This window comes from Ursus arctos, unplaced genomic scaffold (assembly GCF_023065955.2).
Source record: "Ursus arctos isolate Adak ecotype North America unplaced genomic scaffold, UrsArc2.0 scaffold_13, whole genome shotgun sequence".
Lineage (NCBI taxonomy): Eukaryota > Metazoa > Chordata > Mammalia > Carnivora > Ursidae > Ursus > Ursus arctos.
In genome coordinates, this window is record NW_026622797.1 from 17,134,672 (window position 1) to 17,160,375 (window position 25,704).

At 44.3% G+C, this 25,704-nt stretch overlaps 1 protein-coding gene across 12 annotated transcripts in view; it reads right to left on the reverse strand.

The window, feature by feature from the left end:
- Positions 1-2,208: 2,208 nt before the first annotated feature.
- Positions 2,209-25,704, reverse strand: part of SASH1 (SAM and SH3 domain containing 1) — a 244,748-nt gene continuing 221,252 nt past the window's right edge. For all 12 annotated transcript variants that reach the window (XM_044386408.3, XM_048226135.2, XM_048226134.2 and 9 more), the window contains 6 exons: positions 25,003-25,212; positions 24,099-24,249; positions 19,632-19,745; positions 8,175-9,286; positions 6,744-6,875; positions 2,209-5,594 (listed from right to left, as the gene is read on the reverse strand). In XM_044386408.3, coding sequence (XP_044242343.3) covers positions 5,331-5,594; positions 6,744-6,875; positions 8,175-9,286; positions 19,632-19,745; positions 24,099-24,249; positions 25,003-25,212 — 1,983 coding nt within the window. In that variant the 3' untranslated portion in view covers positions 2,209-5,330. The remainder of the gene's footprint in view (positions 5,595-6,743; positions 6,876-8,174; positions 9,287-19,631; positions 19,746-24,098; positions 24,250-25,002; positions 25,213-25,704) is intronic.

Here is a 25,704-nt window from a genome sequence, read left to right on the forward strand (position 1 = left end):
GGCCTGGGGGACACCATGACTAAAGGTTTAACCAGGAACCCCTGAAATGTGAGGACTGCAGTTCTCCCAACGGAAATGCAGTGTGATTATTCAAAAAAGGGGAATTTGGATAGGCCTGGAAAGCAAAGCTCCAGGCTGGCAAACATGTTCAAGGGGAAGCTACAGAAAAGTGAGGGAATGTGTGATGGCTGAGGGGGTCCTGGGACAGGATCGTGAGCATGGGTGGAAGGATTAGATGGAGGGACACCTCTCTAGTCATGGCTGGAGTGAGGAGGAAAAATGAGGTGAGAATGTGGGGGAGTTTGCAAGTGTGCTGAAAGAAGGTCCAGAGAAGAGGCCCAGTGGGAGGTTTCCATGTGTTCTGTTGGAAGGGGAAAGACATAATCCAGTCACGATGAGAGGCAAGTGGATCAGGAGTTTGGAGGTGCAGGAGATAATTTCTCAGTTATTTTCTCGTGCTTTTCAAGGCTTTGTGTTTCTGAGTCTAATGCTCTTAGCACATGGGCACACAGTTATAACTCACATTAGTTACCTCCTCTGACCTTTTTCTCTCAACTGAGTCAGTTTTTCCTCTGGGTCCCATAGCCTTCGCACTCATTTTTCTCACTGCTGTGACCTTATTCATTCCCCAGGTGTTGAGAATGAACAGGAAGGTGGTAAAGACCAATCAGCTTAGTCTTAACTGCTGGGGCTCCCACACACGTTCCGGGGTCCTTCCACATGGGACTCAAGCATGTTTTGATTAGGACCTTCAGGTGCTTTTGTTAAAGGGCATGAGAGCAGACAGCTACATCCCCTTTCTCTGGTGTAGTGTTGGGGGCGGGGCACTGTGTGAGGGCAGTGCTTGCAAATGAAGCTGCCCTCCCACGGTTCTGACCTACACTGGAGCGAGCATGCATCCTCCTCACGCTCACACACACCCTCCAAGGCAGGACTTGTACAGTGTGCTTTGAGTGGGTCCTCGGAGCTAAGAGTAGGAAAGCCATCATTCTGAGGTCTCCAGAATGGCTCCTGTGGTTAAAAATGACCATCACTCCTCTGTTTTCTCCATTCCCTAACCAAATGCACGTGCTTTGTAACTTCTAAGTGAATGCAACGTGAGTATCCACATATGGAGTCACCAGAAAGAAGCATCTTCTTTGAATTGAACTGTTGAATTTTAGGAGTCAGTTTGAGATAAGTAACCTTACGGTTAGTTCTTTAAAACAATGCACTTCAGATGAACCCCCACACTAACAGTATGTGAAATATCCCCATTTACAAAATGGATTAGGGGGCGGAGAGTAAAACAGTGATTTATAAATAAAACCTATCATGGTTTAAAGCTTCCTTTAATAAAATCCACCAGTGGATTTAAAATATTCTATCAAAATCTAAACTACACGAAATTTTAACACAATTCCGCGTTAAGGGTATTCCTAACAGCTTTTTTTAACTGCAAGATATTGTCCTTCCACTGAGTGGTGATTAAATTATTGGCATAAGAGAATGTTATGCAGCCTTTAAGAGGATAGAGGAGTCGTGACATAGAAAGATCTCCAAGATACACTGAATGTAAAATCAAGGTGGAGTGTGAAGAATATGCCGTCATTCCTGTATGGAAAAATGCATAAGCCGTTGTATTTGTAAATACATGGAGTTCTGAAAAGCTGTGCTAACACAGGTGATCCTGTTCACCTGTGATGACAAATAGGTGGCTGGGAGGAAGGGAGAGGGTCATTTTTTTTTTTTTTTTAAATCTCAAGTATGGGTATTACCCACACAAAATTTTTATTATACAGCCCCTCCTAATTAAAAGTTTTTGTATCGGTTGTGGTATACCAATATTGAAAAATGATTTTCGTCGAGTCAATCAATTTCTGTAATATCCCAGCCTAGATTTCTTTCTCTCAAAGGTTTGGGTTTTCTGCCGTTTAACTGTGTAATACTGGGTGAGTCAACCACTTACATGGACTCGGGCTTTTCATTTGAAAATTGATAGGCTTAGACTGCAGATGACTTCCAAAATTCCTTCTGGTCTAAGATGCTGTGGTTATAGGATTTGATTATGCAATATTTGGGAAAAACAATAAATTGGCCAAGAGAATGTCAGTGAGTCTTGGTGATGTGGCAGAAGTAACTTGTCTACAAATGTTTGTATATACTTCGTAAATTACCTTTCATTTCTACTCCCTTCATCTTTGAAATACCAAGGAACAACAAAAGAGGCATAGTCAACTGAAGAAATTTATTTTTTTCTAGGTACATAGATGACATAATTATAGACAAGTTTTGATACATAGGAAAACCCTTCTGTCCACCTTTCTCTTTGCTAAATGAATCATCACAATAATTTTTACAATTTTTAAAACAATACACAGCTTTCCTGGGCTGAAGCAATCGCAAGGACATATTGGGACTGGTATATTACAGCTACTTACAATGTTTAAGAACAGCAATGGAGAAAAATAAGTTATTTAAATATTGATTTCATATACAGAAAGTGCAATGTTGTTAGTTGTTATATAACTTGCTTGACTGTTTTCTCAATCAATTTAAAATCAAGATAACTCGGACTCACTATATTTTCTGAAAATAATACAGTACACACATGCAGCATTGACTTGGTGAACTGAGTTCTTCTGCTGCAGTAATGAAAGCAAATTTTGCTGTGTCAGGAGCTGGTTTGCAATAGACTAGTAATTTCCAATTTCACCCACACCAGGGATCAGGACAGAGAAAAGGGCTGCTAAGGGAAGGCCATGAAAATCTATCTGCTTCTTGGTTATCTGGGAATGTAAATAGTGGTTGGGGCTGGCTGCATTTCTTCTAGACAGCTTTAAAGTAAAAATTACACACAACGGATGTGTAGCTACCTGAGCCAAACTGCCTTTCTGGGTTTCTTTTGTGCTTTCCAAAGACTACACTTTTCACCGTTCCTCAACATTCTGTACCGAGTGCAACTGATTAAAACTGGATATTGCTGATGCCTAACACCTGTCTCCTGACAGGCGGCCCCTAAACCACCTTAGTCAAATGTCACACACAAACATTCAGGCTTTTCTAGGATCAAGTTAAAAGTTTAAAGCAAAAGAAGACCAAACAAATACTAACAATAAAAAAAAGTTTTTTTTTTTTTTTTTTTTTAAAGCACAATAAAGTAAAAACCCCATCAGACTCCTTTGATTAGGAAGATCTTCCCACTGAAAATCATTCATGGTCCCTGAATTTGATTTTTCTATGCAAAGGCAATGACTTCCAAAGAGTGACAAAAATATGGTTTGGCAGTCTCAAAAAAACTCAAACTTCAGAAACGTTCCCTTTTCTGGTGCCACTTTTACCGAAATGAAAATCTTACACTGCAAATGAACTAACACTGGGAAATAGCACAGAAGGTTTCTCCTCCTCCTTTATTCCCTATTGCGTGACTTGTGTGTGGTCACCTTCAACAATGAGCACGATCGTGGAATGTCAGGCCAAGGCACTAGGCAGCAGGATGAAGAGTGTGTGTCCTCGCACCCATGTCCATCACAGCATGAGAGCCACATTTCCACGGCGTGGTCACAGGGGAGCCCTGCAGCCAAGTTACGTTCCACGGGGGCTGTGCGCACAACCCAAGATGGCAACATGGGCTGTTCTTAAGATTTCAGTAGAGAATTGGCAGCTTTAGCTTTTTATTCTGCATTTCTACAACTACTTCACATGGCATCTTATAGAAGGTGAATATTATCGTTGAAGACATTTTTTAAATGTGTACCAAAGCATGAAAAAGTATATTACCTGAGAATATCCTCAGAAACATGGACCCAAGTACAGAGAGCAAATGCTGAAGATGGCTTTGTAAGGAATGAGATCACTTCTTTTTCCCCCGACGGAAATCGTTTTAATGAGAAGATGAAATGTTTAAGAGCTTTTGATCAAGGCTTTGTGTTCAAAGTGTCTCCATTGTAAATGATCACATTCAGTGCTTAAAATAGTTCTCATGATTAAGAATGTAAAGGAAATTCATTTCGTAAGCAACAGGAACCTTAATTTAGTTGCCTAAATTTCTATGTGCTAGAAAAATCAGACACCAGACTAAAAGAGGATGGAAAATGCTACAGTCATTTGGAAAACAACTGAAAATATGCAAATGCTTAATACATGGCTACCATGGTTTGTCTGGCTCCAAAATGAACTTTTATCCGAATTAAAACAATTATCCCAATAGGGAAGGAAGACGATCTCTTAAAGTGGAAAGAAAAAAACCTTTTAAAATATCTTATAAAGTGCTTCCCTTTTAAAAACATCTTTCTAAAACATTCAGCCACCTTACAATGACCTTGCAAAGCTCATCTGTTAGCGGACAACTGAATTTTGGGATGGACGTGGTCGGGGTCCAAGTCAATACTGCAGCACGATGACCAGCGTGGTAAACAAAATGGATTAAAATGAAGGTAGTTACTATACACACACGCGCTCACCCGCGCACATGCGTGCACACTCACATACACGCCTGATCTCTGAATTTAAGATAGCTTTTTACTGGATTTGTAGTTAGTGTAAAAACTGAAAGCCAGTGTGAAGTTTGTGCCTGATAAACACCCCTACAAAATAAGCCATGTTAGAAGGAGGTAATTAGAAAAGCCCATTTTTTTGTGTTTGGTTTTTTTTTTTTTTTTTTTTTTGCTGAAAACATCTCACATGTTAGATGGCAGTCTAAGCTGAAGATTGGAAACTATGGTTACAGGGTAGTGAACACCAGGATAACTGCTTCAAAGCTTATATTAAGGCAAATAAAAGCTCATTGCTGGAAAGCAATTATTAAAATGTCTCGTTTACTTAAAGGAGAATAGGATTTATTTTCCCTAGTGCAGCCAGATTTTCTTACTTTTGAACAAACAGGCATGGTCAATAGTGTACAATGAACTCCCGAGTCTGTTACTTTGGCCTAGCTAACGCCCGTCTGGCCCTCAGGTGTCGTGCAGGGTGACAGATGGAAGGGCAAGGGTGTTACCAGAAACGGAACAGGCTGCCCTCCCTCTGCTCCCAGCCCTCTCCCAGCACACCAAGACAGACTGGAGGCACAACACGTGTGGCAAGTTGGCATCCTGGTTCTTTTGTGTTCTGAAAATAAAAATAAGTGCTTGTCTTTTCTTTGGGGGGCAAAGAGAACCACACCCATTTCCTCGAGGGGGCTTTTCTGGAGAAGAGAGGGTCCTCAGTCCTGTGCCAAAGTTTCGTGCTCTGCGTGGCCATACACTAGGCCTTTTTTCTGGATCTGGTCTGCGTGTCCCGAGGAGGAGGAATTGCATTAGCATAAGCACAGTGAAAGGGTGGCTCTGGTCCAGGGAGCTCTATGAGGGGCCTGGCTACATGGCCTCAGGACCTGGTGGCAGTTTGAAGAGTCTGGCTGCAGACACAAGCTTGCTTATGTGTCTCTCCTCTGTGATGCCGGCCTCCTGAAGGCAAGTGTGGGACAGAGAAGGCACTTGGCCCAGTGTGCTGAACCCGGCTTCAGTGAGGGCGCTGGTGTACATGGGCAGACCGATGGAAACCAGCCAATCTGACACAGACGAAACGCATCCGGGAGAGAGGGGCTTTCTACAGATTTCTGTGAGTCCACCACTTGGGATCTGGATAAAGAAAGAAAGCAATTTTATAAAGACTTGACATAGGCTGCTGGAGGGCTCCTTATATACCTAAAAGGAACACGACTCAAATACACTGCCAGACTATTAGACAGCATTCATGCCATGAGATGTCAGAGATCACGAGTAGCCTCAAGAATGCTTTCTCAGCTTCTCAAAGCTGAGACGTATCTTCAAGGAAGTTTTTCAGGTTCTAGAAAGTACTTGGAATTAGATATAACCCTAATGATGTGTCCAAGTCTCCAAACTATAAGCATTTCTATACTCTGCTACTTTGTCTCCTAGTGATCTGCTCTTCAAGGAAATCCCTAGGTGATTCCAAAGGCAGGCCTGGGCGGTAGTGCGGCAGAATGGGTAGCGTTTTTACACTCCGTGGGTAGAGTTTTTATAAAACAGATTTTCCACTGTACTTTGAATCTGCATTAACCAGAAAATTAAATATTTTACCAATGTAGTTATAAAGAAATTAAAATACAGTAATACCAAGTGTTGGCTAGGGCAGGAAAATGGAGATTTACACTTGACTTCTGAGAAGACGAAGTGCTCATCTTTGAGGAAGGTCATCTACTCGTAGTATGCAAATCCTTGAGATTTGGGCAGGCTTGTGTAAGCAAACCCCCTTTAAGGAATATATATTCAGAAATTTAACCTCGGGAGTTTACAAAGATTTATTATATATTTAACAAGAGTTCTTTACTAAATTCTTTGAAATAGTAAGTTGGGGAAAAATTTAAATGTTTCAACAATATAGGATTGGCTAAATGAGGGCACATTTACTAGAGCATTTTGACATATTGATAAAAGAATGTTTAGTAACAGATTCATGATTTGATAAGTGAAAACAGGTTTCAAAACTGTACATTTACTATTGTATGTGCAAAGAAATGACAGATTTTTAAAAACTTTTTCATAGTGCCAGGATTATGGATCATTCTCCTTTTTCCTTCTTTCCACAACTGTATTTTTAAAACTCTGTAGGCTGAATACGTTTTCCTTTCCCCCAGGTGTCTCCTTTGGATAGCTGCACTGAGCCCAGGGCTACTTGGGGCTTGCCAGCACGCTCACCAGTCGGCACTCTAACTAAATGGACTTCAAAAGCCGAGCCAGGGGAGACCCCTAGTGCCAGCCGCTCACCGCCATGCGGTGCTGTTTCCGCAGTAGCTTCACACGGATCTGGTCCATGTTGGTGGCGACGTCCCTCTCGGGCTGATCTAAGTCTTCGGCGTATCTCTGCACCAGGGCTTCAGGAATCCCACAGCGGCCGTGCTGCAGGGGGGAAGAGAAACGTGCCATGAAGGGTTGCAAGGAGTTTTTTCTTCAAGAACAGCAAACACAAGGTAGGATAAGACACAGGTAGCTACTGAAAAGTATCACCAAAAGTTTTCCTTTGAAATGAGTATATCTGTAGTCAGGATGGATGTTGTAGAATATGTTTCCATTTTGATCTTTCTGATACTGATGAGCTCTAGGGAAATGTTCTGAAACGTAAGTAAAGCAGAACATAATCATCTTGTGTTATTTGAGCCAAGGACCTCACCTCACTTCAGTGGATCATTTTGCACAGTGCTACTGAAGACAGTGTCCTAAACTGCCCAGGAGAAGGGCAGACTTGTGCCCCACAGGTAGTCTGTCCACGCTGCGAGATCTCTTTTATACTGCCAGGCCCTAGGCCAGCATTTACTATAGAGTACAGTTCTCACCACTTTCCATTCTGAGGGGTTTATTCACTAAATTGAAGAGGGGGGGCAAGAGGTGGAGGATCGTATTGTAAGGCATTTGTGGTCAAAAAATTTTATAACAGGGACTCCCAGGAATGCATCATCACAGAATACACATTTCTGGGAATAATGTACAGCTACATCTATTATCATTTGTCTTCCAAATCATTTTGGTATTGGCAGATCTACTTTTTTTTTCTTTCAAATAAGCAATGAGTTTTCATTATGAGTTTAAATGAGTTTTCTTGGTGTTTTTGGTACAGTGGGAGATCTCATTATAATCATTCCCCCGCTACTCATATAGATAACTATACGATATCATTACATCTGAAAAGGGTTCTGTAATTTTCCAAGTGTGTTCACATTTATTTGCTCCTAATAATACCTGCAGAAGGTAGTTATGCAGGTTATTATTAATCCCATTTTACAAATAGGAAATGAAATGGGGATTTGTTAACATCTATAAACATACAGGTTCAGTAAGACATGGAAACTGCAATTTAGGTCTGTCCACTAAGCCAGCCCCTTCTGGAACGAGTTGTAGTACTCCTTGATAGCTCTCCCTGTAAAATATGGCTGCTAAAAATTAAATTAAAAATAAGCAATAAAAGGGGGGGGCAGAACGAGAAAAGAAAGGAAAAGTCCAAGGCTGTATTTGGGTTTCATCTGGATGTGGCTCCCATTCATCCCAGCGCCTGGCAGCAGAGGGCCCAGCTCGGGGCTCCTGTCTCCCCCCCCACCCCCCCCCACCCCCCCCCCCCCCCGTGTCAAAGGGGCCCCTGCTGCCAGGCCAGCTCTGTGGGGCTGCCTGACTTAAAGCAGCAGAGGCCCGTAAGGACTTTGGTACCTTATCAGAATAGGGCTCCTCAGTGAGATCGATGCCTTCAGCCCGTAACTTGTTTTCTGTGAGCATTTCCAGATCCATTCCCCGAGCGCAGGAGACCTTCCTGGTCAGAGCCGGGCCCAGCTTCACGCCGTGCTCCTGGAGGCTTGTGCTCTCCGGGAGCTCGGACAGCCAGGGCGGTGGCCGTGCGCTCGGCGGGCTGCCAGGCTCCTGTCCTGAGGGAGGCCTGGAAGCCTGAGGTGAGTGACAGTCACTGGGGCTGCCCTTCTTTACGGGAAGGCTTGGCGCGTCGGGGCCAGGAAGGCTAGGGTGGAGTCCGTTGGCCAGGCGCTCTCGGCTTTTCTTGGCAGGGACAGGCGGAGGCTGGGCGGGGTGCTTGGCCTGCACTCTTGCCTCGGGGCCCCTCTGCTCGGCATCTAAGCCTTCTTTGGTGCCCGGGGGGTGACAGGTTCCTTCAAACTCGAGTCCTTTCCTGTGGCCCTCAAGAGGCGTCCTTGTTAAACTGTGTTTGACTCCAGGGGGCTGGGCATCGTAGTTTCGGGGCGAACACGGAGGAGGTGATGTGCCACGGGAAGAGGCTGCGATTGAGCCGTCCAGTTTCTTAGTAGCCGTCTTCTGAGGTTCAGAAAATCTCTTGCTTTGGGTCAGTAGCAGTGCATTGTCAACAGCAGGATCTCGTCTGGGGCTTTGAACCTTCGTGATGGAGGGGGTTGTCTTTTGTGGCACTTGCGGTACAGTCTGAGGGGAGGGGTCTGTCGCCTCGCCAGGCACATCCTTCTCAGCAGCAGGCTCTCCTTGAAGGTCATCCAGGGAATGGGATCGGGGCCAAGTTTCCACGGTCTGGGGGCCCTCCAGGGTCTCACAGCTCCGACAGATGGAAACAGGGAGGCTTCTTCGGTTTTTGTTCAGACCAGTCCCGCACGGCTGGTCACAGCACTTGGAAGCGCGAGGGGGCAGGCCGCTGCCCAGCCGGCCCTCCTCCCCCTGCTTCAGTGCGTCCGCCGACTTGGTTAAAGGCAGGGTCGGGTAGTTGCCCAGCTGATTCCTGTTGAAAGACTTTAAGCTGGACTCCGTTGACGACTTGACAGAGAGAAGGCCAGGCTTCCGAGTCTTGCCTGTGACACAAGGAAATATTTTACAGTCATTTAAAAAAAAAAACCAAAAAACAAAAACCCAAATCAAAGTAATGTGCTGACGTAATTGAACTCTCCGACTCCTGTGTCCCATTGTTGAGTTATCCTAAGGACAGAAAAATCACTATTATGACATTGGGTGATAGAGGGTTATTAAGTCCCTATTTTTATTTTTAGAAAGAATTCTCAGACTTATTAATGGACTCATAGAGACTGAAATTAATTGTCGTGACGAAAAGAAATAGGCTGTGTCAGGCGGTAAAATAAATCTAGGCCTAATGTCTGTTCCTAGCTGCAATCAGTGTAGAAGAGGTTAGATCATCCGTACCCCGTTTAGAAAGCACACGATGGCATTTCTGTTTAGGGAGAACAATTTCCTAAGATCAGGGTTGCAAAGGGCTGTGGACTGAATTCTGTCAGTGTGCCCCCTAGTTCACTGGTGACCACGGGACTCTCGAAGTACACCTCCTGCTAAGTTCTCCCCTCTTACTGGCTTGGTGGTGTTTGTGAAGTAAATGCATCCTAGGAACAGTCAGCCAACCTTGGTACAAGTAAGTAAACAAGCTTCACTGAGTATTTTGACTGAGGCGATCTATAAAATACTGATATGGCTCTAATCTCCAGGGGGCAACAGCCCTGGTTAAAATCAACTGTCAGGCTGGCAACTTATTATTAGGCAGATGTCATCTACTAATTTGATGGCTGTTAGTTGAGGTCAACTGCTAGTATTGCTTGATACCTGAGGACTTACTTTGTGTGGTCAGGAACTGTGCTAAATGCTTCGTTTTCATCAGTGCTTGTACACATACACACATCCCATGATTAACTGTCCTTTGCTATATTTTGGCTAATCCCATGTTTGATGTGTGCTCTGACGATGGGCTGAAATGGCCGAGGAGAAAACCCCCAGATAATCCTGTTATTCCAGGCTGACAGAAAAAGATAAAAATTGTAAACCCACGTCAGGTTTGGAAGGTACAAAGAAATGGCAGGCTGTACTCTCTGAAAGACCATTATCTTGTAACTAAAGGCTTTCTTCCCAGTCTATTATTTCAGTAAACATTTCTAATGAAATACTTTAATTTAGAATTTTGACATCTCCCCATTAAGTACTCTCAGCCTTTCAATAAAAAGGCAGTAAGGAGAAATCAGGGGGTGGATGGATGTGATTAGGAAGGAGGAGTAGGGATGGTGCCCACTCTAAGAATCTGGATATGGACACTTCCGGGTAAATGAAATTCTCTCATAAAACCTCTGTGTGCGCGCTGTACACTCGAGGGGAAAGGAACAAGGAGAAAAGGCCAGGGCACTGGGACATTACTACTGGATTGGCCATTATTGGCAGAGAAAACCAGATTCCTTCCAAGATTCCAGTTTTCTACCAAACTCACTCTAATTCCAAGCTGATACTACTAAATGTATGATGTCAGGCATAACTCCAGACACTAAGACTGATGGATAAGAATGGGAGCCGCCTCAACCAGACTTACTAATGGCCCCATCCTTTTAATCAGACACAAATCAACATGTGAAGTATTTTGCACTTGGCAAAGCAGAGGCATTGTCAAATGGCCTCAGTCCTCCCTTCCGGATAATAACGTGAGGCCTCAGCCCCTATCTGCCTGTGTGTCAGCAACATGCTAAGCACTGTAGGGTATTATTTCATCGCAAAATGGAGAATGTTAGCCCAGTGTTACTCCTAAGTATACTAACCAGGGTCCCATTTTATTAGTCATTGCAGATAAAATGGAAAAGGGAAATACTTCTTCATAAAGCATATCCTGCTAAACCTAAAGTGTAAAAATCGGTTAAAACAAAAAATTCTTTTTTTTTTAAAGGTTTTATTTATTTATTCATTCGACAGAGATAGAGACAGCCAGCGAGAGAGGGAACACAAGCAGGGCAGTGGGAGAGGAAGAAGCAGGCTCATAGCGGAGGAGCCTGATGTGGGGCTTGATCCCATAACGCCGGGATCACGCCCTGAGCCGAAGGCAGACGCTTAACCGCTGTGCCACCCAGGCACCCCAAAACAAAAAATTCTTAAGGCTGTTTTAGTATAAATTTTAGATATATGGCTTTCCTTCCCTTTAACAGTTCATAGAAACTGTGAGTCTAGATTATACTTCCACATTCTCCTTATACTGGAAAGATCCCTGAAGTGACCTTGCAGGTGAAGTATGGCTTGCCAGTGTCTATCGCTCCTTAGCAAGTACACCTGGATTCTTTTGAGCATTAAGTCTGCCAGTGTTATCTGTGAAATCCTTACAATCCAAGAACAGCTTGGAGAATGAAATTCCTGAAAATGTTTGGATATGGAAAGGTTATTAACAGGAAAGAAAAAGCCTTCAGGACTTACAGGAGGACTTAGATGTTTACTGGAATTCGGGAGTCGCTGTGCCCCAGCGCTCTAGGTGGCGGGTTCTCTAGGGTTCAATCATAGTTCCCGGTGTACAGTACAATGATTCAATGATTCCATACACTTCTAAGCACTCAAGTGTACTGTTTATCCCCTTTATCTCTTTCACCCATCTTCCCACCCTCCTCCCCTTTCTCTGTATTTAAGTCTCTCCCTGTTCGTTTTGTTTCTTAAATTCCACATATGAGTGAAATCATATGCTATTTGTCTTTCTCTGAGTGATTTATTTCACTTAGCATTATAGCCTTTAGGTCCATTCATGTTGCTGCAAATGGCAATATTTTATTCTTTTTTTATGGCTAAGACCACATTGTGTACATACATAGCACATCTTCTTTATCCGTCAGTGGACATGGGTTGCGTGCGTATCTTGGCTATTGTAAATAATACTGCAATGAGCATAGGAGTGCAAATATCTATTCAAATTAGTGTTTTCATTTTCTTTGGGTAAATACCCAGTGGTGAAATTACTGGATCACATGGTAATTCTACTTTTAATATTTTTTTAAAGATTTATTTATTTTAGAAAGAGAACATGAGCAGGGGGAGGGGCAAAGGGAAAGCAGCAGACTCCCCTCTGAGCATAGAGCCTGACTTGGGGCTCCATTCCACCACCCCGAGATCATGACCTGAGGCAAAATCAAGAGTTGGATGCTTAACCAACTGAGCCACCCAGGCACCCCTCCTCTTGAACTGGTAGAATTCACCTGTGAAGCCATCTGGTCCTGGACTTTTCTTGGTTGAGAGTTGTTTTTTTTTTTTTAATTTAATTTTTTACTTTTTTTAAGAGACAGAGCACCTGTGCATGTGCAAGTCAGGGAGGAAGGGAAAGAGAGAATCTTAAGCAGGCTCCACGCTCAGCATGGAGGCCCATGCGGGGCTGGATATCACAACCCTGAGATCATGACCTGAGCCGAAATCAAGAGTCAGATGCTTAACAGACTGACCCACCCAGGTGCCCCTTGTTGAGAGTTTGTTTTGTTTTTTTAAATTACTGATTCAATGTCATTACTAGTAGCATTGTTGATGGTATAGTGGTGAGCAAAACTGCCTTCCAATTTCATTGCTAGTAAGTGGTCTATTCAAATTTTCTATTTCTTTCTGATTCAGTCTTGGAAGGTTGGGTTTCTAGGTTGTCCAATTTGTTGGCATATAATTTTTCATAATCTTTTATCCTTTGTATTTCTGTGGTATCAGTTCTTTCTCTTTCATTTCTGATTTGAGTCCTCTCTTTTTGATGAGTATGGAGAAAGATTTATCAATTTTCTTGATCTTTTCAAAGAACCAGCTCCTGATTCTATCTGTTCCATTTTTTTAGTCTCTATTTCATTTATTTCTGCTCTAACCTTTGTTTCCTCTACTGGGCTTTCTTCTTCTTTGTCTGGCTCCTTTAGATATAAGGTTAGGTTGTTGGAGATTTTTCCTACTTCTTGAGGTAGGCCTGTGTTGCTATAAACTCCCCTCTTAGAACAGCTTTTGCTGCATCCCAAAGATTTTGGACCATTGTGTTTTCATTTTCATTTGTCTCTATGTATTTGCTGATTTCCTCTTTGATTTCTTGACTGACTCATTTGTTGTTTAATAGCATGTTATTTAGCTTTCATGTATCTGTGTTCTTTCCGGATTTTTTCTTGTGATTGATTTCCAGTTTGATACCTTTGTGGTTGGAAAAGATGCCTGATATCATTTCAACCTGTTTGTGAATTTGTTGAGACTTCTTTTGTGGCCTAACATGTGATCTGTTCTGCAGAATGTTCCGATGTTCTGTGCACTTGAATGTGTATTCTGTTTTTGGGTGGAATGTTCTGAATGTATCTGTTAGGTCCATCTGACTCAATGTGTCATTCAAAACCACTGTTTCCTTGTTGGTTTTCTGTCTAGATAATCTATGCATCAACATAAGTAGGGTGTTCAAGTCCCCTACTATTTTCGTATTACTGCCAATTTCTTCCTTTATGTCTGTTAATATTGCTTTATATACCCAGGTGCTCCCATGTTGGGTGCATAAATATTTGCAATTGTTATATACTCTTACTGGATTGTTCCTTTTATCATATGTAGTGCTCTTCTTTGTATCTTGTTACACTGTTGATTTTAAAGTCTATTTGTTCCAATATAAATATTGCTACACTAGCTTTCTTTTCACTTCCATTTGCATGGTAAATGTTTTTCTATCCTTTCACTTTCACTCTGTATGTGTCTAGGTCTGAAATAAGTCTCTTGTAGGTAGCATATAAATGGGTCTTTCTTTTTTATATTAAGTTACCCCATGTCTTTTGATTGGAGCATTTAGTCCATTTACATTCAAAGTAATTATTGGGGTGCCTGGGTGGCTCAGTTGGTTAAGTATGTGCCTTTGGCTGAGGTCGTGATCCCAGGGTGCTGGGATCGAGCCCCATGTCGGGCTCGCTTGCTCAGCAGGGAGTCTGCTTCTCCCTCTGCCCCACAACCACTTGTGCCTGCTCTCATTCTCTCAAATAAATACTTATTGCCATTTTGTTACTTGTTTTACAGTTGTTTTAGTTCTTCTCTGTTCCTTTCTTCTCTTAATCTCTTCCTTTGTGGTTTGATAGCCTTCTCTAGTGATGTGCCTCGATTCCTTTCCCCTTATTTTTACATATCTATTACAGGTTTTTGATTTGTGGTTACCATTAGTTTGATACATAACGTCCCATGCACAGAGCAGTCTATATTGACAGTCACTTAAGTTTGAAATCATTCTAAAAGCACTAAATTTTGACTCGCCCCCCCAACCCCATGTTTTATGTATATGATATCATATATTACATCTTATTTTGTGAACCATTTGATTTTTACAGATAAAATTGATTTTACTGCTTTTGTGCTTTAACTTCAGTACTGATTTTATAAGTGATTGATCTACTTTTATGTTTGTATTTACCTGTGAAATTTTTTCCTTTCATAATTTTCTTACTCCTGATTATGGTGTTTCCTTTTCACTCAAAGAATTCCCTTTAGTGTTTCTTATAAGGCTGGTTTAGTGGTGATAAACTCCTTTAACTTCTGTTTGTCTGGGAAGTACTTTATCTCTCCTGCTATTCTGAATAATAGCCTTGCTGGGTAGGGTATTCTTGGTTGCAAGTTTTGTTTTGTTTCCTTTCAGCGCTTTGAATGTATCATGCCACTCCCGTCTGGCCCCTGCAATGTTTCTGTTGAAAAATCAGCTGATACAGCCTTATGGGGTTTTCCTTATATATTAACAACCGTTCGCTCTTGCTGCTTTAAAAATTCTTTGTCACTATTTTTTGCCAATTATTACATGTCTTGGTGTGGACCTCCTTAGGACTGATTTTGCTGGGGGCTCTCTCTGTCTTCTGGATCTGGACATCTGTTTCCTTCCCCAGATTCGGGAAGTTTTCAACTACTATTTCTTAAAATCAATTTTCTGCCCCCTTTTCTCTCTCCTCCTGGCATCCCTATAATGCGAAGTTATTACACTTGATTATGTCACTGAGTTCCCTTAACCTGTTCTCATTTTTTCGATGTTCAGCCTGGTTGCTTTCCAGTACTGTCTTCCAGCTAGCTGATCATTCTTTGCCTCTTCTAATCTACTGATTCCCTCTGGTGTATTTTTGTTATTGAGTTCATCTCTGGTTCTTTTTCATATTCTATCTTTGTTGAAGGTCTGAGGTCCTCCACTCTTCTCAAATCCAGTAAGTATCTTTATGACCATTATTTTGAATTCTTCATCAGACATATTGCTTAACTGTTTCATTTAGCTCTTTGGCTGTGGTTTTGCCCTTTCATTTGGGACATATTCTTCTGTCTCCTTATTTTGTCTAACTCTGCATTTGTTTCTGATTAATAGGAAAGTCAGTTATGTCTCCTTATGTAACCTTATGAAGAAGAGGTTCCGTGGTCCCCTGTTCACCTCAGCCAGGAGCTTCAGGGGTGTCTTTTGTGTGGACTGCGTGTACCCTACTCTTGTGGCTGAGCCTCATTTGCCTTTAGTCCAGTTGGCGGCTGTGGTCCACTATGCCTGTTGTGGGTGGATTTGGTCCCCATGCTGAGTCCATCTGGGGTGGTCATGGGTTTGCAGTTGGGATGGTGCTGGCAGAAGACCAGATGCCTGCCCTCAGCCCGTTTGCAAGGGCTGCTGTCACACTCAGCTGCAGGGTGCTCTCCCCATGTTGTCCAGAGAAGCTTTTGTTGGTGGGCAGGGCTGGCAGTCAGGCCAGATGCCTGCCAGCGCTGCAGATGCATTGATCCGTAGGGCACTCACCCTGCACCGCTGGTTGTAAGGTTTGGCTGCTTCGACTGAGTGTACTGGGGTTTGGATTATCTTCCCCTCTCTGTGGGGCAGGAGTCACTTTGCAGAGGCAACAGTCCCTGCCAGGGCTGCTTCTAGGAGGCCCGGCAAGATCCGCTTTGGAGGGAGTCCTGTCAACTGAGGTGGTCTGGATGGGGCAAGTCCACAGGAGAACACGGGGAGCAGGGTGTGTGGTGTTAGCAAGGGTGGTGGAGAGAGTGTTCACGCGGTTTCCTGCAGGTGGTCCAGGTGGGAGTGGAGACAATGGCACCAGCCGGCTGTTGTTCTTGGAGAAGTCTCCTAAAGATCCCTGTCTCTCCAGCACCCATTCTGAGATGAGTAAACCAATCTGCACACACACCCCAGGGGCTTTTCAAACTGCTGCCTTTATGCTGTATCTCGACAGGCTTGTTGAGGACTATTTCCTATCCCCCTCAGCTCTCCAGGAGCTGAGCCACTGATTTTTAAAGTAGCTGGAGTTAAGCCTAGCTGGTTATTAAAAACCCGCAAACTCGAGACCCACTGGTTTTCAAAGCCATTTTCCATCGCAGGTCCCCCAGTCTGTTCTCAGGTGCTTGCGGTGTCCCTCCTGTTTGTTTGTGGTTAGTCTCTCCAGAGTTCGGTTCCTGACCATGCCTCCACCCCTCCCACCTTTTTGATACATCCTTCTCTCGAGAGTTAACTGGAAAGTCTGTTTTGCCCATCTTTGGGTGGTTTTCTGGGTTGGAGGCACTGATGTGGCTGTTACTAGTTGTGTCTATGGGAAAAGGTGAGTTTAGGGGCCTCGTACTCTGCTGTCTTCCCAGAAGTCCTCTAGGTGGGTTTTCAGTCCCATCTTAACTGAGGCTGCTGTAACACTAGGGTTTCAGGAGAACCACTATCTTCCCAAATTGATGAAACACTTCGGTAGAGTTCATGGATCAAATTTTGAGGTCCCCAAAATGCTCATTAGAATTGCGATCAGGGTGAGGTGAGGAAAGAGCCTGGGGGCGCATAGGTGGAGGTAAGTACCTGAGAGTGAGTACCTCTTTGAAGTCTGCACCCTGCCCATTCGCTCCCCCCACTCTCGTCCTGGTTTTAGAGCCCGTAACGGTTTGTTTAAATTCTGACCTACAGTAAGAAACACATTTTACATTCAGCAAGTACACACACATGTGCACAGAGAGACATACACATTGAACCAAAGATTACAAGTAATGGTATCAGTCCTACCTTTGGAATGCACCGTGGTATTTTCTATTCTATTTTCTTTTACGAAACTGCTATTCATGACCCTCTAAACTGATTCTACAATCCACTAATGAATTGCAACCTGTAGTTTAAAAAGCTTTGCTTCACTAGGTGCTCAATATTTTAACAGATGGGCTACTTGAGAATTCCAGTGGCAGCTAAAAACTATCAACCCTGGGCATTTTTCACAATGGTCTTCCTGTGTTCTGTCAACAGAACTTCAGGGAAGTCTGGGGGCCACAACAGGAAGCCAGAGCTACCCAGGGTAAAACAGGATGCACTGGACCCCATTTAACGTAAGCTGCATGTTTGAGACAAGGAGGCCTCCTGAAATTCCCTACTGACTGCCTCCCCGTTAGGATGGGGGGGGCGGCGGGGGGGAGACACAAGATGCTTGGCCTTCAGGTCACCCTCCACCTCAGTAATTGCTCTGCACTCAGGCCAGACCCTGGAGGCAGAGGCCTTGACGATACTGCTGCTTTTGTGACCCTGATGGATGGTCTACCTGGGAAATTGTTTTCCTCAAGGACCTACTAGCTCCCAACACTCAAATGCTGGTTTGTACTGTGAAGAGAAAAGGACGTGGGAGACGCACAAGTTAGGTTTTACAGCTGCAGGTATTTGGGATACAATTTATTTACCTCACACGGCAGACAGGAGGAGCAGAGTAGAGACTGACTACGGACTAAGAGGAGAGGTCAGATGATTGCCAAGTACCTAATGGTAACAGATTCCTCCTTTTTCAGAAAATCGTACTTTTAAAATCAGGTATTTTCAAAGCAAGAGTATCCTTTTTACTGAAGCTTCATTTATAAAAAGATCAAAGCCGAAGTGTAGAGGTGCCTCAAGGCCAAGGCCAGGTAGGCCCCACCCTGTATGTGGCTGCCAAGCCCCTGGGGGCCCCGAGGCATGCAGGACGCCGCAGACCAAGGCTTATGGGCTGCCTAACAAGCACTGGCTCCTTTAAACCCACCTCACATTCATCCCTGCAGTCAATGAAAATACTTTCCTAGTGAGAACTAGAACAGCTTGCTTTAAGATTTGAATTGGGGGGGGGGGTGTAGCAGAGATACCACGTTCTTAACAGTCAAGTGGACCAGGAAGAAAAGATGGGGGATAAAAAAAGTCACACTGACTTTGAAAACATCTTGCTTTTAAAGTGCTTTTTGGTGTGAGTGGTGGACTTCTGGCAGTTTTATCCTTGCTCGTATACTGTCCTGCTGCTTTTCCAAGTGAAATTTATGGCTGATCCTGTTGTTCCAAAACCTATCTATCGAACATCTTCTGTGTGCATGTAATTATGAAGGGTCTATTATAAGTGGAGCGCAGATTCAGACCGTGTTTGTCATTTGCAGTGAGTCTGGCACTCCATACTCCCAATAACGCCAAAAACATATTCTCTAATATTCCAGTGAGGAGACCATGCGTGGGCCTGGCCGACTGATGTGAAGTCTGGGGACATAACACGGAGCCCCAGTCATGCTCTCTGAGGGAGAAGGAAGTACCATATTAGATGTAGGTAGTTGGGGGATATCTAGCTAGCCTGAAGTTTTGAGATTTAAAAAAAAAAAAAAAAACCAGAATTGTAGTATTTTAAGATAGAACCCTATACCCTGTATTTATTCAGAGATGTAGCTTCCACGGAAAGGAAGCAGAGGCCGTTTGGATAAAGTCAGTCTTTTCACTCACTTCAGAATGAATGCAGATGTTTGTGCACTGTCCTCTTTGACGCACTACAGAATCCATCTGTTCATCAAAGGAGTGCCTGCGACCGTGATCCTCAAGAGAATAAGCCTGCTCCACTGGGCAGTGTCCCAACACCAAGGGCCGCCACACTTGGGCTGACTGCCCAGTTCATGGTCCAGGTCTAATAAATGCTAGGTATTAACATGTCATTACACTTAGAACAATCTGTGAGAAAGAAAGTCATTTACTACTTCAGTGATGAGGGGGCTCAGAGATATGAAGTCATCTGACCAAAATCTTGGGCTTGTAAATGCTCTCTTCAGGGTTCAGACCCCCAGGACCAGGACTTCTGGTTCTAGACCCCACTGCTCTTTTCATGATCTACCCTGTGGCTCAGGTGCTAAGAGCTTCAGGGCAACAGGAAGTTGAGGGTCCTTTCTCTGACACACAAGTGTCTTACACTCTCCATTTATGTGCGAACTGGGATGGACGATTGAGGAGATCACTATACTCAATTCTCAATTCTCAAAAACATCTGTTGCCTAGTTTCTTGAGAGACGCTCAGGCTTTTTAAGAATCTTAATTAAGCACCAGTAATCCTGGAAAAATTCTCCCTATTACCAGTAGCCCCAAAAGCATTTCTCGGGCTGAGGAAGAAAGAGTCATAAATGACCCAAGTGGCTTGCTTATGAAGGCGCACTCGTAATTATCTGTGTGGCCATTACCGTGTTCCAGGTTCTCACTGCTCTCATAGCATCCCGAGTCTCTCGGAGAGCATCCACTCAAGCCCGGGCTGTCCATCAGCAGCTTCTCCTGGGAGCCTGACTGGTCACTATTACCTAGAGAAGGTAAACACACAGCACAGAATCATAAAGGGAAGGGAAAGCACAGGTTTCAGAGTCAACCAAATCTTTATTTTATCCTGCTATCCCCAAACGTTTTTAAGCCTTCAACTTCTGGAAGAGAACTGTTTTAAAGTGAATGAAATAAAAAGGAATGGAGGAGAGCAGAACATATTTTGTATAAGGTATAATAAATATGGTATTATTCAGGTGGAGATAATAAATTCATGGTTTAGTGATAATTTCAGAGGTGATGATAAATTTAGAGGGAGAGTATGTAGCTGCAGGTTGTGTCTTTCCAGTTACCCAGAGGGTGACTCTGGCTTCGGGCCAGTCAGGAAGGAGAATTCAGAGCACTGTGTGAGCAGTCAGGGAAGCTTTCTGAGAGATGGTACCGTGGACTGGAAGCCAAGAGTTAATAGCCCCTTTCACAAGCAGGTTACCTTAAGATTTGTCTTCCAAGTTATTTGGCAATTTGGAATTTGGAAGCCAATGTGAAAGTAAGTGGTAAATGAAATACTGAATTTTATTACAATCTGGGAGCATTCTTAGGTCTTGGTGACAAGTGCTGGCTCTTATGTTCTCTCAACAGGAGTAAAGCTGGCAGATGGGGACGTGAACCCCTAACCTGATGGGGGCACACGTTAAATCCTTTTTGTTGTTTGTTTGTGGTGTTAGAAGGTTTTCTTTCCTCTCTCTGTGTTTGGGGTCAGCATTTCTAGTGCCTGTACACAAAAGTAAGACAGGGAAAGTTCAGGAAGCCCCTAACTTGGACAGAGAGCCATGGACACTCTTCATGTGGGTGTCTGAAAGAACCCTCTGAAGAGAAGTACCTGGTGTTGCTGTCCAGGGAAAGTGCCTGAAGTCAGTCACATAAGAAATAAGGGGGAGGGGACTTCATCACCCACGTGTGGGTCGTCACCCACACATTCTATGAAGAGGGCACATAAGGCCTTACATGGGAGCGAGGTTACATGAAGAACATCTCTGTATGACTACGCAGAGAAAGTACTTGGTCACATAAAACAGAAACCAAGAAAACATTTTCTGTATAAATGGCTTTATTTTCCTTTCTCTTCACTGCCCCTCCCCTGACCACATACATAAAGAAAAAAAAAAAAAAAAAAACCAGAAATGTGATGCCGTTTTTTAGGTCATTAAAAAACAGGAAGGCAGATGACTGCCATTCCGCAGTGTGCCAACTGTCCCTCTTGCCCGCTCTCCATTTCCTGTTTGCATTTCTCAAAAGGAAAGCGTTTTCTGACACTAATCATGGCAGAGTAAGCCCTTAAAGAAGAACCTCAAATTAAGAAGTGCTATTTTTTTAAAAGACTAATGAAAAATTAATTGGAAGCACAACAGCAAAACCTTCACCTTCCCCCACACAAAAAGTAGAACATTCTAGAGTGATGTCCTCATTATGTGGAAGAGTCTGTGGATTTGAAGTAGCCTTTGTCCTCGTCTAGTATGTTATTTAGGAAAATGATACATGTAAAATGAAGGCCTTGAGCTATCAGTTACAACCCAGGAAGAGGAATCAATGTAGTTTGTCCTTGGCGAGACTGTTCAGTGCACTGCCTCAGCCAAAACAGACTCCAAAGTGCTGACCAACGGGAATAAAAGAGAACACTTGTCCCCATCAGTGTATGAAAATGCAGACTGTGCCTGCAGGGCTGCCAGCCTCACCAGACACAGCCAGGGTACCTGAAGCTGGGGGGGAGAAGGGATGCCTCACACTGTCTGAAAGCCAGTTCAGAGGATACAGTCTGAGGCCTATGTTGAGGGGCTGTGGTCACTTCCTGAAAGATCCATTCAGCAGCTACTTAGCAAGACTCCAACTATCATCAAGTTTAGGAAAAGCCCCTAACACTAAAATCCAGTATTGACCAAGTAACTCACTCTCCTTCATTAGGGAGAGCTCTTAGATGGTCTGCAGATTCAAGGCCATATCCTTTCCCCCACTTACTAGCATGAATGCCAAGGTATAAAGGAGAAGAGAGAAGGTGAGCTTGAACCATAATAGTTCTCATAGTCAAATAAGCTCGGAGGACTGGGTTTGGAGGGCTGAAACCCCGTTTGGGCCTGAAGGGACTCTGGGTTAAAGTCCTCCCCCATCTCACATAGACACAGGGAGGAAAAATATGCTAAGACAGGGAGATAGTCAAACATCAGAAGATGCTTGTGCATAAGGACACATGCCACTTTCTGGAGTGCAGTTACCTCGGGAAGGAAGAGGGAATGGGATTCTTGGATAGCAGGCCTTTCAATGAGCTTGTAACGGTTCCTTGTATTTCTTTAAAAAAGAATTGAAGCAAATATGCTAAAATGTTAGCTTTAGTTGGATTTAAGAAGTAGCTATGTGGATTTGTTTTTTCTCTGTACTTTTTTCTGTATATTAGAAATAATTGCCAATTAAAATTCTTATTAAAATAATTTAAAAAGAGTTTTTATTTGGCGTGCCCAGGACAGTGGTTTTGCTGTCAGTGTAGGAAATGCTATCAGACAGTCTTTTCCGAATGGAACCCTGTACGAAGGCCTGCATTCCCCACGACCGATGCGCAATGAGAGAGACTGGTAGGTCTGACTGCCAAGCGAAGCTCTTGGGGGTGGCTGAGCTAGAAGGTCTGCCAGATCTCAGTAGATCTCTGGATCGGTCTAGAGCATAGAGATTTAGCTTGACAGAAATCTGTGGTGTCCTTTAGGTTATCAGTTACTTCCTAAACACAATTTAACTGCACTGAATGTAAAATCTTACAATCCGAGGATAGGTCTGGACCCAGACAGTTGGCACTCATTGGCACCTCGGAGCCCCCAAAGCCTTTGTTTGAGAACCAGGAAAAGGAAGGGCTATTTTATGCATTAGGGATAGTCTAAGCAAGGGCATCGCATAGACTGGAAGTGATATTTAGAAAGAAGCAGAGAGCCCTCCTTAGACTTCTGAGTATGCATCACGATAGGCAGATTCCCTGCTATGAAATATTCCCTGGTGCAAACCTCAGGACATGCTCCTGGGAGGGGCGATGAATCTGAGCCAATGTGGCAGGAAAGAGACTAAGCGCAGATCCATCCTGTCTTATCCTCAGGGTTTAGCTCCGCTCCTCCTGTGCTCTGAATGCTACAGGAACGTAATGGATAGGGTTTGTAAACCAGCTGTTCTCGGTGGCTGAGGAAGAGCAAATGAGCTATTTTATAGAGCAGATGTGGTCCAGGAGAGTAGATGATTTAACATTAATTGACATTAATATAGCTGGCTGGCCACACCAGGCACTGGGCCAGGAGGCTCTCTGTCCACAGCCTGGCCACACGCCCCCTTCCTCGAGAGACAGCTCCCCTACCAAAGAGACCTGGCTGTAAGGTAGTATTAACTATGGAGCACAGTTCTCTTCAAATCTATCCCTGAAGGCAGTCTGTTTATCTAGGGTTCAGACATCTAGCTGATGGTGTGTGGTCCTCTATGTTTATCACTTAATTTAGAGGGTGGACCGATTAAGCAGAGTGAATTTAACTCTACTGACTCACTCGCTTCCATGTCTCTTGGGCCTGATACATTCAGTAATGTTTCCCCCTCCCCCACCATTAACCATGGTTTTGGTTTGTCTTTTAGCAACAGAAATGCTATTCGCTGGGGATGCAGAGCACTTGAAAGAAAATGCATTTGAATTCAATAACTAGAAAGGATACTCCCCTCGTGATGAATAATTTCAGGGGTATTTTTGGTGTCAGACTGAAGAATAAAGAGCAAGATAACACTAGGTTAATGGAGCAGAGGATACAGTGTATTCAAACAGACTTCATAAAAGCTGCGAGCTTACTGAACTCTGCCCATGGACTATAAAAATGAGCTCTTGCCTCGGCTGAGAATGTGCAATACGGAATTCTCTGCTCTCCATATTCACCTCCAGTATTTCCTGCTGCTTCAGTGGAAGCTGATGAATGTCACTGATTCATTAACCCTCCCATTCGACAAGGAAACGACTTCAGAGTGCTTTGAGAAGGGACTGACCCGGGGCCGGGGAGGACTCCCAGCGCGTCGGCCTCCACGATGACCTGCTGCGGCTGCGCAGCCCAGAGTGCCAGAGGGGGCCTCTGCCGTGTGAGAACACGTAACTCCCTTCTCAATCACTGCTCTCAGTGACCTAGAAACCTGCCAGGAAAGGGACCAGCAGTAAGGTTTTCTTTTGCTCTTCCCTCAACCAGAAGGGCTACATGGGGAATTTATGCCTTTGTGCCATATGCCAGAACACAAGACAGATGCTAGCTTTGGACAGAGGAGGACCAAAGGAGTGACTCTAGGGACCCGAGTGTGCGGCTGATCTAACGAGGGACCCCTGGGTGCTGGGAGGAACTTACTGTCGTATTCCTGCAACAGCTCCACTGCTGTCAAGAGAACAGCCCTGTGTTCCGGGTCCCTAATGTTTAACTCATCCAAGTCTTCCTCCTCCAGGAGCTTAAAGGTGTCCAGGTCTTCGTACCCATTGAACAGGAAAGTGGGCATGTGCTCCTGTGAGGGAAGGAACACGCCGGTGAGTCAGCAAGCTCGGCTTCATGGTACGTGACCAGCACCAGCCTCAAACCCCTGAACTCCTTCCACAGTCCCTTTCATCTAACTGGAAGACGGGTAACGATCATTTATAACCTCCTCTGTACCCCCCAGTCGCAGAGCCCGGCAGGCAGGCAGGGCGTCTCATTCACCACAGGTGAAGGAGATATGGACTCCATGGGCGTGCGTTTGAATTGCTCCTCTGCCCTGACTGACGCCTTTAATGCCACACAGCGAACTGGGGAAGGCACATCTCTTTCATGTACAGAGCTACTGAAATCCACTCAAAGCCCTGTGATTTCCTCAGGAGCAAGAGACTTTGCAAGGAGGAAACAGAATCTACTTCTGTGGGCCCAGTGTGCTAGGTCCTGGGAGTAACTGGGTGGGGGTGTGTGCGGCTCACAGCCTGGGCAGCCGAGGGAGCAGGTCCGGGAGTTTGTGCTCACAGCCCCTCCTGGGACTAGCCTGAAGCTCACAGCTCTCTGAAAGCTGTTCTTGGGGCTCGTAGCACACTTAGCCCCGGGACTTGTGCAGTCCCCCCCAGCAAGGGTCAGCGGCAGCATTAGCATACTGGTACCTCTTTCTGTAGAGTACCGGATACTCATCCTAGTAACGGTTTGCTCTGCTCCTCTTCCCTGAAAGTGCCCTTGCTTAATTTAGGAAAAGGAGAAGGCAGTAGGGTGCCACGCGTGACTAGAATGGAAAGAAACTGACTTTCAGGTTGATCCGATCAAGGAGATCTTCCACAGATTTGGGCTGGGGTGGTCTTCCTTTTCTCCTCCTCCTGGTGGGGCGCTTGGGCTTCTCTTCTTCCTCATTTAGCACATCTACGTAGATGAACTTGAATGTGCCAACCTTGTTGTTTAACAGACCCATCCAGGTGCCCATGGGTGGCTTGCTGATTATATCAATGATGTCTCCTTTCTGTGGCCCAGGGAACAAAGATCTTTCCATTAGATCCATCTCTAGGTATGAACCATGCATCAGTTAGATATGTTCATCACGCAGATGGGAAACTACTGAAGACCAGAATCAGGGTTCTACAAATCACTATACATAACTGGGAGCGTGGCAGAGCGCCAGATTCCATGCAGGCCTGAGGTCTCCTACCCTCCACCCCCCTGCACCATGAGACGAAGTGTGGCTCAGGTCTTCCTTGGTGCTTATGAGTAGGTGGGCACCTGGGACGCCTGGCCGTCATCCAGAGCTCCTACTTCCTAGAGAAAGAAAGATTTCCCACCAACCAAATGCTACGTGATCCCTGTTCTGGAACTGCTTCATACATTGTGTGCAATTCCATCTGTCCCGTTAAACATCACTGGTCAGTCACAAAGAGAAGAAGGTAAGGTTTCTTCAGCTGGACAAAGAAACTGGAGGGTGGAGGGCAACAGGAATTCTAAAAGGAAGCTGAGGTCA